General features: G+C 35.5%; 1 protein-coding gene across 8 annotated transcripts in view; it reads left to right on the top strand.

Moving 5' to 3' along the window:
- R3hdm1 (R3H domain containing 1) overlaps nt 1-16,805 on the top strand; it is a 94,249-nt gene that overhangs the window by 20,459 nt on the left and 56,985 nt on the right. For 7 of the 8 annotated variants that reach the window (XM_048443754.3, XM_048443752.3, XM_085688308.2 and 4 more), the window contains 8 exons: nt 6,537-6,596; nt 6,679-6,819; nt 10,649-10,757; nt 10,850-10,945; nt 12,721-12,758; nt 12,842-12,892; nt 12,988-13,214; nt 15,506-15,760. In XM_048443754.3, the coding sequence (XP_048299711.1) occupies nt 6,537-6,596; nt 6,679-6,819; nt 10,649-10,757; nt 10,850-10,945; nt 12,721-12,758; nt 12,842-12,892; nt 12,988-13,214; nt 15,506-15,760 (977 nt within the window). Of the gene's footprint in view, nt 1-6,536; nt 6,597-6,678; nt 6,820-8,426; nt 8,560-10,648; nt 10,758-10,849; nt 10,946-12,720; nt 12,759-12,841; nt 12,893-12,987; nt 13,215-15,505; nt 15,761-16,805 lie in introns of those variants that run through there. The other variant, XM_048443757.3, reaches the window with a different exon arrangement.

Raw genomic sequence — 16,805 nt, 5'->3', positions numbered from 1 at the left:
TTTAATGTCTCCTAATGTCTTCCTATTGGTCCATCCTTTATTATGTTAATTATATTATTTTTAGTTTCTTCTACATCAAGAGAACAGTTTCACAGAAGATAAAACAACAAAGAGCCAAATAGATGTACCTAAAGTATCCCATTGGAATGGGGATTAGAAAGCTACTGACCACTTTAACATTTTTTTTTTTTTGAAGAACTGAGTGGTTCCAGAAATAAATGGGAAAATAGGAAATTCATAGCTAGTCTGAGTAAAATCCAAATGGGTAAAACTTTCCTCTTAATCTTTATCAAGAACAACCAAACAAAACCCAGCAGGCATCATTCTCTGTTCTGATTCTATTTCTGTTTACAAATATAACAGCTTTTTAATTCTTTTCTTGTCCTTTTTAATGTGACTTACTGCTTTTAGTATGTCCACAAGTATTTGTAGCTATAAAAGAATGTTTTTAGAGCTTTTTGTTCACATCTCTTTTTAAAAACTCCCTTTAGCTGTCACTGTGCTAATAATAAAATTGATTACTCCTGAATTTCTAATGTGCTTTCTGTTCCTATATTTTTTCCTCCTCTGGACTATCATTTTAATCATCTTACCAAATACATGGTCTGTAGCACGATTAATGAAAACCCAGAGACAAATATTGGGGTTCAACCTGAAGACCAGAAAAGCAGTCAGCCACTGGCTCTTACCTCAGTCCCAAAATGGTAATCCTGCCTCCAGGAATCCTCACAATGGAACCTGTTTTATATTCCTCTCTAGTGCTGGGATTAAAGGCGTTCACCACTATACCCAGTTTCTATGGCAAACTAGTGTGTGTGCCACCACTGCCTGATCTGTATGGCTGATCAGTGCAACTGTTTTACTCTCTGATCTTCATGGCAAGCTTTATTTATTAAGATACAAATGAAATATTACTACAGTGGTCTTCATTTAGTACTGTTTCCATTGTTTACCCATTGCAGCTTTATCAGTGTGTTATTTCTTTTGTATATGCAGTTCTATTTAAGCTAACAAATGGGCGAATAATTAATATAATGCCTGGTATATAAGTTATTACTAATGTCATTGTATTGTAGGGATTTAATTGTTTGCTAAATCACTGAATTCTCAAGCAGATGATTATTACTTGATACACAATTAATTAAGTACAGACGATTTTTACTAAAGGTTCCAGGATTTGGTATGTCCTAGAGAATTCTACTAGATGCCAAATATATTTGTCCAGGTATTACATTTATTAATACATTTATTTGTCTATTCATTTTGAGTGCATGTATGTGGGTGGGTGTGCCTTCCATTGTGACTATGTATATAGGTCACAGGACAACTTTTTAAAGTATGTTCTCTGCCTCCACCACAGTGGAGGTCATTAGGCTTGTCAGCAAGCTCTTTTACCTATTGAGCTATTTCACTAGCACTATATTTTTAGTTTTTATATATTTTTATTTTAAGCAGTTCTGGGGATTGAACAGTGGGCCTCATGCATACTAAGCTGACCTATAGCCCCAACCCTTCGATTTTGTTCCTTTGTATCGTTAAATCTCTGTTTTAATTCTCGGACTATTAAACTTAATTTGAAATGGTAAATAATGAAATATTTAGAATTTCTGTTTGCAAGAAATATTTTCCATGTGTTTGACAGAGTTACATATACTGACATAATCTTACACCTTGTTGGTTTTATAGCTATGTTCCTAAGTTTAATTTTTTATTTTACTTTATGTGCATTGGTGTTTTGCCTGCATTTATTTCTACATGAAGGTGTCAGACCTCCTGGAACTGGAGTTACAATTGTGAGCTGCCATGTGGGTGCTGGGAATTGAACCGGGGTCCTGTGGAAGAGCAACCAGTGTTTGTTTGCTTGCTTGCTTGCTTGTTTGTTTTGGGTTTTCAAGTCAGGGTTTGTTTGTAACTTTCAAGCCTGTCCTGGAACTTGCTCCATAGACCAGGCTGGCCTCGAACTCACAGAGATCCATCTGTGCTGGGATTAAAGGCATGTGCCACCACTGCCTGGCCGAGCAGTTCTTAACTACTGAACTGGCTCCCAATGTTAGAATTTAAAAGGAAGAAAAGTATTACAAGTAGCTATATTGTATAAGATAGTGGAGGAGGAAGCAAGACCATGGATTAATCGTGGTAAGGAATATTTTTTAAATAATTTGGGCTTGCTCATATTTAGCTATGTGTTTTTGTAAAATACACCTAAAAATTACTTTAATTGGAGTAATGTTGCATCACTGTTACAGCCCCTCCTCACTGCATCAAGCCTGAGCATGGTATTCCATCATAGGGAATAGGTTCTAAAAAGCCAGCTCATGTGACGGGGGTAAATCCTGGTCCCCCTTCCAGGGCCCCCTCAAACAGACCAAGCTACACAACTGTCAACACATGCAGAAGGCCCGTGCAGGCTCCCCAGCTGTCAGTCCAGAGTCTTTGATCTCCCAACTCAGGCAGCCCTCTCTGTGTTTCCCTATCTTGATCTTGACCCCCTCCCCACCCCAATTCATATTATCCCTCCTCCTTCTCTTCAGCTGGACTTCAGCAGTCAGGACCAGTGCTTAGCTGTGGATCCCTGAATCTGCTTCCATCCGTTAATGGATGACAGTTCTGCTGACAGACCGCTAGGGCTGCTGAAAACCCACATATTATTGCTCCTTTATTTAAGTAGTTTTATGTCGTTTTGATTAAAATCTTTGTTTTTATGTGTTTAATGATAGCATGTATTAGTTCATTTTTTTAGATTATGTCTATTACCAAAATATTTATAACCTTGTTTATAGATGTGAAAACTTAGGATCTTAGACTACTACAGTGATTAAAAAGTCAAGTGTGTAGACTTAAGATCTTAGTAAACTTACTGTTCCTTATGTTTCTAGTACATTCTACTAACAGTGGGGAAAATTTGTTTAAAATGATTAGATATGATAATGATAGAAAAATCTCCTGCAATCAATAGGTTACAGTTTTAGGTAAGAAAAGCCTGACTTTCTATCAGTGGCTGATAGAATCACATTCTACCCAAAGAACAGTTGAAATATCTTTTATCGGCTATTTATTTCCTATACAGAAAACCAATTTAAATGCTCTGTTCTGTGAATTCTATTAAATAAACTGCTGCTTCATAGTTTCTATCTTATTCAGTAAGAGTTTATAAAAATGGAAAAATTGATAAATTTTTTTTCTTTTTTTAAAAATATTTATTTATTTATTATGTATACAATATTCTGTCTGTGTGTATGCCTGCAGGCCAGAAGAGGGCACCAGACCCCATTACAGATGGTTGTGAGCCACCATGTGGTTGCTGGGAATTGAACTCAGGACCTTTGGAAGAGCAGGCAATGCTCTTAACCTCTGAGCCATCTCTCCAGCCCATTGATAAAAATTTTATCGTCTCCGTTTATAATTTAATAAAAAAAAATTTATCGTCTCAATTTGACACCCAAAAGTTCATATGGAAAAGATCTAGGGTCTGGAGTGATGCCTCAGTGCTTACAAACAAGCCTTCCCTAACTCCAGTTCCCTAACTCCAGTTCCACAGGATTTGATGACATCTATCCTCCACAGGTACCAGGCACACATGTGGTGCACAGATGTACATGCAGGCAAAACACTTGCATCAAATAAAGTAAATAAGTCTAAAAGTACAAAGAAATTTAAAGAGAAAGAAGACCTAGCCATTAAGAGGATAAGTCTGTTTCATGGGGCAGATTCTATGGAAGAAAAAGTTCTCTATCTTTACCAAGATTTAATGGAAGAAGATTATGTAAGGACTTTATGAAATAGTTTTATCCCATGCAAAACATAATTTGTTTAGAACCTGTATGTTATATATAATCCATATATTTCTATAATGATAACTATGGTATATGCTTTTAAAATACAAAAGAATTTTAAGAGACTATAAATGGCTGTTCTGGGCAAACAGCTCAAGGAACAAGGTAGTCCAAGAGTTCCTTAGGGAACTAGAACAGAGGTAATCTAGATGATGAGAATTTTGTGAGTTCTAAAAATGAAGCTTAGCTTGTGCCTAGCTTGTAGAAACATTACAGAATTTGAATTCTAAGAGCAATGGGAAACCTCTCACAGATTAAACCAAAGGTATGCTGTGATTACATAAGTGTTCTCACAAGACTTTTATGCATGCTCCACATAGAACAGGTTAGACCAGAACAAGAAAAATGTTGAAATCCTGATTGTTGGGACACAGGAGCATTGCAGTGTCCAAATTTTATCTACCAAATTGTAACTCAATAGGAGAATTACATTGAGGATTGTGTGGGATGTGATGATGTGTACCTTTAGTCTGATAATTCAGGAGGCTAAGGTAAGAGACTTAAATTTGAAGGAAGACAGGATTACATAACAAGACTATGTTTAAAAACAAAACAACAAGAAAAATGTTGGGGCCTAATGATTCTTGGAGGGCTGAGGAAGGAAAATCACAAATTCAGTAATTTTCTGGATCTCAGCTTGAGTTCAAGGCCAGCCTGGACAAGTCATTAAGATCTTGTCTTTTAAAAGGAATGAAAAAAATCTGTAGGAAAAAATGGGGCTGGAGAGATTGCTCAGTAGGAAAAGTATTTGCTACACAAATATGATCACTGACATTTAGATCCCAGCATTCATATGAAAAACTAAGCTTAGGCGCTGCAATGATGGCACCATCATTAAGAGCAATTGGTGGGACAAAAATTTGGTTCCCAGGACTCATACTGGGCTGCTTACATTCATGAGCCCCAGGAAATCTAGTACCCCTTCTGTCTTCCAAGAGCCTTGCCTTCATACATATACATCTATACAAATAAAGTATTTTTGTTGTTTTGTTCTGTTGTTTGCTTTTTCAAGACAGGGTTTCTCTGTGTAACCTTGTCTATCTTCGATCTCGCTCTGTAGACCATACTGGTCTTGAACTCACAGAAATCCACCTGCCTCTACCTCCTGGGTGCTGAGATAAAGGCGTGCGCCACCATATCTGGAATAAAATCTTTTTAAAATAAAAGCTGGACATGCCTATAGTCTCAGTGCTGAGAGATGGAGACAGGATAATCTTAGGGGCTGAGTAGCCAGCCAGCCTAACAAGTCTGAGTTTCAGGTTCAGTGAAAGACCTGTCTTTAAAAAAGGAAATAATACAGAAAGTCATCAAGAAAGACAAGACAGCTTAAACTCACTCTGCATGCTTACATGTATGTGCATGCGCACATGAACAAATATACATACACTCATGCTTCCCTATCATACACAGACACAAAGGATGTAGTCAACATAAAATTCTCGTTCTGTCATACCACAGTAAATAGAAGGTGGTACCATTTATTAAGATGACAAATAGCAAAAAAGAATCAGGTCAGAGGGCAAAATTGAATGTTATTAGAATTAAAATGTCCTCTTATTTTTGGATTTGGGTTTGAAATTGTTGAAGCATAATTTTCTCTTTTTTGTACATATTGTAAATGTATACAGTAACTTTTTGTTGAGTAAATGAATAAGCTAAAAGGTATTATTCTGTTTTATGAGGCTTGTTTTGCAGTGAATGGGGAGTATCAAACACAGTATTTATGCACAGACTTTTAGGTGACTCAAGAATCAACACCCAACTCTTGTGTTAAATTTTAGGAGGTTCTTCTCTGTAGTGTTTATTTTAGAGAATTTCTTGGGCCATACTGTTCGTGAACTTAAAATCTTTAGAAAACAATCTGTAAAGCTATTTCTAGCTTAAGTTTCTATGAGGTTTTTTGTTTTGTTTCCCACGTGAACATGAAATCTGCAGTGAGTAGAGCCCTAGAGCCATACTTTCAATGTATATGTACCAAGAGGAGTTGGGCAGTAGTGGCACATGCCTTTAATCCAAGATTGGTAGGCAGAGGCAGGCGGATCTCTGTAAATTTAAAACTGCCTGCTTGTTCTACTGAGTGAGTTCCAGGACATCCAGGGCTGTTAAACAGAGAAACCCTGTCTCAAAACAAAACAAAAGAACCAAGAGGAATGACTCCATTGACTTTTAGAGCCTAAATGCCCTGTGTAGGACCCTAGTCATCCAAAGGGGCACATGCAGAAACTCACTTGAGACTGATTCATTTTAGGTGGTGGATGTGTTTGCTTCATGTTGATTTTATAAGGAATTTTCTCAAGATCTTAGGTATATATAGTAACAGCGTACAGAATGAGAGGTAAGAGCATTGACTTGCCTTAAGTGTGTTTCTTATTATGAACAGCATCTCATGTTCTTTAGAGCACTGTTTCTGAGGAGCTAAAGATAACATATTTGGGCTCTTAGAGTGTACACTATCCTGTGTGTGTGTGTGTGTGTGTGCGTGTGCGTGTGTGTGAAACTCTACTATAAAAAGTTACACTGAAAAATATTTTTATTCTCCTAACTCTTCTTTTTTAGGGAGCTTATAAATACACTAGCATCAAGCTTGTACTATCTCTGAGTGTGTTCTTTTAAGGTGGAAATTTGTAAATTTCATACCTTTTGACATTTATGGTTACTTCAGTGCTAATTTTTACATGTAAGGGTCTCCATCCTTTCTTTCAGGGACAGAATGATGCTGCTGAAATTGGAACAAGAAATTTTAGATTTCATTGGTAATAATGAGTAAGTTCTGACATTTAACAAGAAAAGAAATTGTCATTGTAGTTCTCCTTGAGTTATTAAATTAGCTGTTCTCTTCCTTCAGGTCCCCACGTAAGAAGTTTCCCCCAATGACGTCTTACCACAGGATGCTGTTACACAGAGTGGCTGCCTACTTTGGATTAGACCACAATGTTGATCAGAGTGGAAAGTCTGTCATAGTGAATAAAACTAGCAACACAAGAATGTAAGTGTTCAGTTATGTTGTCTGTGAACTAATACTTGCCTTCCTACAGCACCTTCCATTTGTGGTAAATTCCATGATAACTTTGTGTGATGGAGCCAAAAAGTGCATTTATCTCGCTATGAACAAAATGCAAACCTGGATTCAGATGAGGAAGATGAGTCTTGTCTGAGGCATAGCTACAACAAAAACCTCGGAGAACATATTATCAACCTTGTCTGAATACTCTCTTAATGAATTTTTAAAGTTAATTTAAGTATCCATGGCCACCTTTAGGCAATTTTGTTTAAATAATTTTAAAAAAGAAAAAAACGTTTCAGATTTTGACACCCTCACATCGTCTACCACTTTGTTATCATTTCCAAAATCTTGTTTCGTTTTGTTGGTTTGTTTTGTTTTTGTTTTTTCCTTTTTCTACCTCAAATATGAAGAAACTGAAACTCCAGTCTTCCATACTGCTATGTTCCTTTCTTGGGCCATGTCTGATTTGCTGAGGAAAGTTTTTAAATGGTTAAAAGGAACCCTTTGCTTTAAAAGTAATTGCCTTTTGAAAGCCCTTCAAAAGGCTGGGCTTACAGCTCAATGGTACAACACATGGTTATGCTCAAGGATCTGCACACAATCCCTTGACTTATAAAAAGTCCTCTAGTCTCATTCTTTGTAGCACTGGGATTATAGGTCTGTGCCAGCATACATGGTGCAATAGTATTCTCTTTATCATTTTCAATAATGGTAGAAAGAGACCTAAGATGATAAGTAGCAATCAATTTCAAGTGCCTTGAATAATGTTCTTTACTTCTGTATTTTTTCTTCTTTTCCTCAAGTCAGATACCTCCCAGAGGTATTATCTGTACCATTCATTTTTACATGGTTATATTTAATTCATCCAGTCCCTTCAATTACCATGGCCTTTGCCAGTGTAGGTGCCATATTGCTTGATGAAGCAAAATTGGGGCTCCTCAATTTCAGATAGTTTTTATCAACTAGATAGCTTTATTTCATATTTTAAATGACTATTCCCACAACAAAAAAATAATAAATTGCCTTGGGCAGAAAATCCTTATTAATCTCTGGGGATTATTAGAAAATATAAATCTGATTTAGTTTCATCATGTCTATTCATTAATCTTATTGAAACAGCTTTTATCAATTAATCTTTTTCCAGTTAATTATATAATGACTAAAACAGGATAGTATTTAGTAAGATGTAGGTGAATTGAAAGTGCTAGAAATTTACTCTCTTTAACCAGTACCCTTCAACATTACTTAGAACTGCTGGATGCCCAAACACATGAACATTAGCAGGCATTTTGACTAACATTTTGACTGACAACTCTCTAAGGTTTTCAATACAGTGTAACCTCAGTTATTTGAATTCTATAAATGATGTCAGAAAAGATTTTAGGGTTTATTTGTAAAAGTAATCAAAAATTTAGTTAAGCAGAGATATTTGCAAAGTTTGGGTTAATGTAATTATAACTGTTTCAGATCATTGAAGTTACACTGTATTCTTACTTTATATCTTCTGGGATCTGAAGAAGGTTGTAAATCAGAAAACCTTAGAGATCTGCTCCACATTGAATAAAAACAAACTTACCTTTTCCTCATAGGGAGATTACCCGCTCCAGCCTTGAACCAGTGGTGTTGTGGATGTCAACAACCGGGTGTCCACTGGGGTGTCTCAATGGAGCGGGAAGTTGCCGATTGCAGGGCAGTAAATTCAGGCATCTTTAAAAGAAAGAGGTAAGACAGTCTTAAGGTTAGCTGAAATGCCTGCCATATTTTGTGTGGGAATCCAGCTGTTCTTAGAAAAGTTGCCAGGGCCTTGGTTAAACTGTAGAGCTCAATTTAGAATAAGAGTCTCTCACTCAAATACAGATGCCTCAAGTAAGAAAATGTGACTTTACACAGCTGCAGCTATAGGTAATAATAGTAAATAAATCAGTTCTGTGACAAACGGCATACTGTCATGGTCAGTACTAAATACTTAACTTTTAAAACTCTGAAGAAAACAGACTCATCATTTTGGTCATGAAGTGTTGTACTCTCACCCTCTCCTTTACTTTGATCTGATTTTTTTTTATCTGCTCTGTTTCATTCATCATTTTACAATACAATTTTTTTCATCTTGTTTAGATAATTTTCATCTTTAAATTTTCCTTTGTGTAATGTAGAGGAGTCAACTACAGTGTTTTATTAAAAATTGGTAAATTGATCTGAGTGTGGTGGCACATGACTTTAATCCTAGGTCTTAGTGAGTAAAGGCAGGGGAATCTCTATGCATTTCTGGTCAGCCTGGTTTACATAGCAAGTTCCAGACCAGCCAAAGTTCCACAGTGAGACCCTATCATAAAAACAAAAATTAGTCGCTAAACTGAAACAAATGTTTAAGCATGTGTTTTGGATTCTATTTATAATGAAATACCTGATCTTGGTTTACTGAAACGTCATTGCTTGGGTTTATGATTAAAATTTGCTGATTATCAGGCATGGTGATGCACACCTTTAATCCCAGCACTTAGGAAGCAGAGACAGGTAGACTCTGGGAGTTAAAGGTCAGCCTTGCCTACAAAGCAAGTTCTGAGCTAACCAGAGCTACACAGTAAGACACTGTCTCAAAGAAATGAAATTTATTCATGGTATTCTCATATTGCCTATATTATATGTAAATATATAGATATGTATTTGAGCTATACAGAAAATATATATTGTATTATTTATGTGAACATATATAGTTATGTATTAAATATAGCTGTATAAGGAGTTTATTAGATTTTCTTTAAATATATTTAAATGTTTAGTGTTATATTTCAAAACAGTAATTACAATGTAAAATGGTAATAAGTTGTACAATATTAGTTGAATTAACTTGTTGGAGTGAGAATATATATTGTCAGAGGTCAATTTTAACATAAGTTGAATGTCTAAAGCCCATGATCATCTATCTGTCTTCCAGGTTTAGTGAAACTTCTAACATTTCTAATCTGGAAAAAACTATTATGTTACAGAAGATGTACTAAACTTCACAGTCATTGCTTTGGTTTCCAGTGTTAAGTTCTACATAAGAGCTTACCTTTTTTAACCTGTTCAGTTAGTGTAAAACAACGTTATGCTCTGATGTAATTTAGAATTTTTGGCAACTTGAATACATTTTCAAGTAGTTTCTTTAGGTTCTTACTTAGTTAATTTAGTTCAAAATCCTTGATTGCTTTCATTCTATGGCATGAAGACTGTAGGAGTGTAATGCATGTGATACAGTACTTAGCTTTTTCTTTGTCCATGCATAGACTACATAGACAGGATATCAGCCTGGGAGTGTGACCCCATGGGCTCCACCTGTGGCCTTGTCATGTGCTTACCCTTTGACTTTTCACAGGTGCTGTAAGCTCTTGAAGCCCAGATTCCTCAGGGTTTATTATAATGACAAGTTCTGCTGGGTGCTCTTTCTTTACTGTTCATTTCAACTTAGAACAACCCTATAATGTAGATAAATGCATTATGTAATTCTCATCTTACATATGAGAAAATGGGAAGAAAATATTAAATAATTATGCATATCTTAAAGCCAGTACTGTGTTCAAAAGCTAAACTTGAACCCGAACAGTATAACCACAGAACCTATGCTGTTTTTAAAAAGCCTCTACACTATCCCGTAGAGTAGCGTTTGCTCAGAGGAATCTTACAATGAAGAAGTGAGGTGATAGTAGTGTGTCTTAAGCAGCACTGATAAATAACAATATTACTTTTTTATTAACTTGCATATATTATTTTACTTTTTTGTAAATACAGTACATTAAATTTTTTGTTCCTTTGTCTTGTTTCTTTTTTTCAGACCTGATCAGAAATTTAATGAACACATTAAGGATGATAGGGGTGAAGACTTTCAGAAACGATACATCCTTAAGAGAGATAACTCTAGCTTTGACAAAGATGATAGCCAGGTAATCTTGAGAAAAATGTTACATTCTTTTTAAGTGCGAGCTTTAATTATATCAATAGTTCATTTTCCTAATAATCATTTTTGCCTCTTTAGATGAGAATACGCTTAAGAGATGACAGAAGAAGCAAATCTATAGAAGAAAGAGAAGAAGAATACCAGAGAGCTAGAGATCGAATATTTTCCCAAGATGTATGTGCTGACTTACCCTTAGGACTTTATCTAACAACATTCTAGCCCCCCCCCAAGCTATTGATCATATTATTTTTTAACCATATCATATCAGGTCATGATTTTGAAGTAAGCATATTGTTCCTCTTAATTTGATAGTACATTGGAACAATACTATAAAGTTTTACCAATATTAAAAACAGGTGGACCACAGGACTCAATAGAGGATGGGGATGAGTTGCTATTTTTATAACTTTTTTAAAGCTTATAACAAATGAGGTTTTTACATCAGCAACTATAAATCTTACATTGTTTGTAGTGGACTTAACCTTAATAAGTAAATAAATAAGACAACTGAGGCAACAAAAGCTATGCAAAGCAACCAGAATAAATATACCTAGAAAATGGCTGAGTAGGAATTTTAATCCAAATCTGCTGAACTCAACATCTATATTAGATTAATGATTTTCAGTATTTATAAGCTCGGTGGCATACTGCCATTGACAGGTTGTCAGGTAATATGGTGTGTAAATCACAGAGACACGTGAACGTGTAATAGAGTCACAATAGACAGAGAAGTACTACAAAGTTGAACTGGGGAGAAGATAGGAAAGTGGAAAGTAAGCTTCTGAGAACCCAAAGTTCAAGTAGGAAATCAGTATTTGCAGAGGCTCACAAGAAGAATCGAATAATTTAGAGTAGCCAGAACATAGCATGACAGGCAGCATAAGTAAGGAAGCTTTAGACTGGAGAATATCAGGAACTTGGCCCTAAACCTTTACTATGGTAGCTGAACTTCAGGTGTGGGTTTTTGTTTTTGTTTTGTTTCTCTATAAAAGGCCATGTGATCGATATTTTAGGCATCTTTAGCCACACGTATGTGTCTGCTCAAAACTGACTCTGATATGACAGCCACCATAATACATAGTCGTGGTTGTGTTCCATTAAATCTTTATTCGTTGAAACAGGTGGTTGGCCATGTTCCTGATTCTTGTACCAAGGAGCCATGAAAGATGGAAGAATTACATTTTAGAGAGCTTGCTTTGGCTCCTGATCTATAAAATAAATGAATAGGGCAAATTTAGAAGACTGTCGCAATAATGCAAACAGAAGTGTCTTACAGTGGAGGAATTTGACTATAGGCGCTTGAGGCCTATCTGCTTATTTTCTGCTTTATCCATGTGTACTATGTGTTAACTACTTCCACAAATAGAAATGGTCGCTGTGTTACAGTGAGTTAATTAGCCTTTGTTTTTTTACATTTATTATTTGTATGTGTATGCACGTGCATGAGACAGAAGGTCAGAAGACAGCTTTCATAAGTTAGTTCTTTTACGATGTGGCATGGACTCAGGTCTTCTGGCTTGGCACCAAGTGTCTTTATTTTTGGAGCCATTTTCCCAAGCCCTCTATCAGCTTTTGATTACTGCTAATCAAATATTTCTGAATAAGAGAGAATCTGTAGACTTTAAGTATATAAGTGAAACTTGAATTCACCCCTATTAAGAAGACTTATTTAAATTTAAATCCATTTTGACTATAAATGACTTCTAAAATAGGTATCTATTAAAATTAATTGTGATATCTCCAAGCCATGATAAATTCCATTATCATTCATTGGATCTTTTTGGAGGTATACTCTTTATGTTTTTAGTTGTAAGCCTAGCCTTTAGCTGCTAAGCCATCTCTCCAGCCCTTGGGTGTACTCTTAAGATACTGTATATGATTTTTGTTGTTACCATTAGTATACAGATGACCATGTATTTGACAAACTTTATGCCTTTCTTTCTTTCCAGTCCCTGTGTTCCCAAGAAAACTATATTATTGACAAAAGGTAAGGAAATCTTTAATATCTATTCTGGTTGTTATCTAATGGGAGCTAATAACAATTTGCATGTCTTATTAAAATACCTACAGAATCCAAGATGAGGACACGAGTGGTACCCAGCAGAGGCGCCAGATATTTAGGTATTGGAATGTTTTCCAGTCAGTGGTTTAAAAAAAAATGCATATTTTTTCTTTTTCCCCTATTAGCTTTTCAATGTTTTATTTCTAAATTGCAGAGTTAATAAAGATGCTTCAGGGAGATCAACCAATAGCCATCAGAGCAGCACTGAAAATGAGTTGAAATACTCAGAGCCACGACCCTGGAGCAGCACAGATTCAGACAGCTCCTTCCGGAACCTGAAACCTGCTGTAACCAAAGCCAGCAGCTTTAGTGGAATCTCGGTCCTGACAAGAGGTGATAGTTCTGGAAGCAGCAGAAGCATAGGCAGGCTTTCAAAAACAGGTATAAGTATCAACCTAGAACTGTACAGTCAAAATGTTACCTTGGGTATAAGTATCTACCTAGAACTGTACAGTCAAAATGTTACTTTGCCTAAAGTCTTAGCTTCTCATCACATGGTGCTTATTATCCCTCAATGAAATGTTACCTTTAGCTTAGCTACCTACAAAGCACAGAAGGAGTGATGGCCACAGCGACTTTAGGATGCATTTGGTCCTGGAGATAAAAACTACAAACTGAAGTAAAGCACCTTGTCTGTTGCTATATAAACTTAATCTCATAGTTCAGGGATTTATTTCTTGTGTGGAGATTGTTTGACATGAGGTGTGTCTCATACTGCCAAATGTTGATTGCATTTTTCATGACTTACCCTATAACAAATGAATAAGATTGCTGAGAAATTTTTGAGGAACTTAAACCAAAGGAAAATAATATATTTACAACTACTATAAATAGAAATTGAAGTAATCTGTTGATTCTTTTGGCTGTTTTGTACTTTTTTCTTGTACAGAATTTCTTTTGTCTTTTAGGACTTTTGTAGATTTTTTTTTTAAATCTCAAAATTAAGATGGAAGACAGAAATGGCCATTTCTCCCTAACCTGTTTAGATTAGGTTAAACATACGGTTGGTTTTGGGCAACTGCTTTTGGAAGGTATATTAAGGCAGCAATTTTTTTTTAATAATAGTATATGCTTTAAATTGCCAATGTTTGTGAATTGCAGTTCTCATCTTAAAATATAAATCTATTGAAAACGTCTTAGTGGATATGATAACTTTGCTAAAGACAATAAATTTTTTGAATGTTTTTGAAATTTGTATACTTATCTGTGTATCCTGCAATTTGGTCATAACTGAAGGAAAATAAATCTATTGTGAGAAAGTCATCTAGAGAGAACAAAATTCAAGCTTCTGCCTTCTGGGTGCTGAGATTAAAGATTTATACCACTGTGTCTGACCTAATTTAAAACATTTTAATAACTTGGGACCACTGAGGTTGCCTAGTCAGTCTGTATACTTTCTGTACAAATCTGATGGCCTGAGTTTAGATACCCTAGTAGAACTAATTCTCGAAAGTTGTTCTCTGAGCCCACATACATGTTACACGCGCACACACACTCACAAATGAGGAAAAACTAAAAATAACTTGTGCTATGTTATTTTAAGAGACAATGGTATGTTTTAATCCTTTAATAGGTAAAAGTGATAGAGTGTCGTCCCCCCCCACACACACACAGTAGTGCACACCTTTACTCCCAGCACTCTAGAGGCAGAGGCAGGTTAATCTCTGAATTCCAGGATAACCAGGGCTACACAGAGAAACCCTGTCTCAGAAAAAGAGAAAAAGAAAGAAAGCAAAGTGATAAAGTTCACATGTCATTTTTATATGACTTGTTGAAAAGGCTTTCTTCAGAAGGTAGTCTGTATAGTGTATCATAATTATTCATTACATTCATTAGAACCTTCATCCCAGAGTCCGCTCCCTTAGTAACAACCTAACTAAACTACAAGTACTGTCTGGATCTGTATATTCCGTTGTCTCATTGTCCACCTCAGTCATTATGTTTTAAATGTCAGTAACAGTTTCAGCCCTGTTCCTGTGAAATAGACTGTAGGCTTGAAAGTAGTTAAGATTAAAGTTTGAAATACAGTAAGAAATAAATTTTAATGTGGTCCTAACATAAGTACTTGGGATGCTTTTCATACTATTTCTGTCACTAGGTAAAAGAGAAAGGTGGTTGAGTTTTTATTATAGGAGGATGCTGATTATCAAGATGAAATTCTATAGTGAAACAGCATTGCTTCTTTCAGTAGATAATTTATTATTTATATTGTTTCCCACACCAATCTTAATCTTTCTGTGTTCTTATAGATAAGGGTTTCTGATATGTGGGGTTTGGGGCATTTGACTGCTAAATTCTTTTTCCTGGGGAAATTGTAATCTGTATCTTCCTAAGTGTTAAAAGGTAAAGTATATATAAAACGTGTCCTTTTCAGAGTGTCAATGCTGTGCTGTTTTGGCTGTCTGTGACTTGTGTTACTGTAAACTTGGTAAATTGTATGATTTGGCTATGACTTTTTTGAACATTTCTGTGATGCTACTTGTACTAAACATTTAGGAGGATAAGCAAAAAAGAACCATTGGTCAGTAAATCATAATAGCTATTGCTGTTATGTTGTAAGTGCATGTTATAGAATATGAATTATATTATTAGGTTTTAAACCTGTACTTTCCTGTTAAAAGTTTGTTTTGTTTTGTTTTTTAATTCCATGTTTTTCATTATTCTTCCTCTAGGATCTGAGTCTTCAGGTAGCGTAGGGTCCTCTACAGGCTCTCTTTCTCATACCCAGCAGCCTCTCCCAGGTTCAGCTCTTAGCCAACCTTCTCATGGCGCACCTGTCATCTACCCAGCAGCCAGCACTCACAGTTCTCTTTCCTTTGATGGTGGCCTCAGTGGGCAAGGTGCATCTCCTAGCACTAGCTTCCTTTTGCTTCCCTTGGAAGCAACTGGCATACCACCTGGCAGTATTCTGATCAACCCACAGACAGGTGGGTATCCGGAGAGAGAGTTTATTTCAGTTGACATAGCAGGAAATATCTATAAATTAGAGACTTTTTAAAATGAATTATTTAAAAGTACATATGTTATCTTTTTAATTTTGATAAATAGGTGTCATTGTCTTGACCACTTTAATAGAAATGTTTAGGCTGTAAAATGTTATAAGTTTTATTCATATTGGAATAATTCTTCCTATTTGACATCTATGTGTAAACTAGATAAATAGCCTGACTATAATTAAACAATTCATTCCATTGAAATGAGTCCGTTACCTTTGAGAGAGCTTTATGTGATATAGTACTTTTATTTTGTAGCCAATAATACGTTCTTTATGATGACACAAGTAGATAAAAATATATAATGCTCCTGAGAATATGGTAGTTGCATTCTACATAAGAAGAAATAAAGACATTGTTTGTTTTTTAAAAAAGGTAGTTGTTATAATTTAATATTGACAATATATGTTTTTAGTCCTTGACATAAACTAATAATTAATTTTATTGGACTTTTACTTTAGACCATATCCAGTTTGATAGGGTATTGCTCCAGACCCTACTGAGCTCATTATAATCAAAATATTTTCTGAGGGCAGGAGAGATGACTCAGTTATTTAAAAGCTCTGGCTTCTCTTTCTGAGGACTCAGGTTCAGTTCCCATCAACTACACATTCATACTTTAAATTCTTCATTGATGATGTTTTTAATGACCCTTTAGGTAGTGGAAAACCTTATTTACAGCAGGGAAATTGAAATACATATATATCGATAAGGTTGTTACATAATGTTTTGCTATGCATAATCTAGTGCTGTTAAACTGATTTCATAATTACAAGTTTGAAGCCGTCTGTTATCTACATTTTCAACGTATTATTTTTTTAGTTAAATATTTTCGGTGTAGATGACAACCTAGATTATTTCTCATCCCCTTGAAAATTTTTGAATGGTTTCCTGATATCTTAGAATCCGGTGTTTTTCTTTTGAACTGAAGTGCACACAAATCCTAATGACCATGATAAGGCTAGCCAAAGGTGGGAGT

The sequence above is a fragment of the Myodes glareolus genome, chromosome 5, assembly GCF_982192425.1.
Source record: "Myodes glareolus chromosome 5, mMyoGla1.1, whole genome shotgun sequence".
NCBI classification, from domain to species: Eukaryota; Metazoa; Chordata; class Mammalia; order Rodentia; family Cricetidae; genus Myodes; species Myodes glareolus.
The sequence above is the reverse complement of the archived record's forward strand: the minus strand, read 5'-3'. Positions and strand labels throughout refer to the sequence as shown.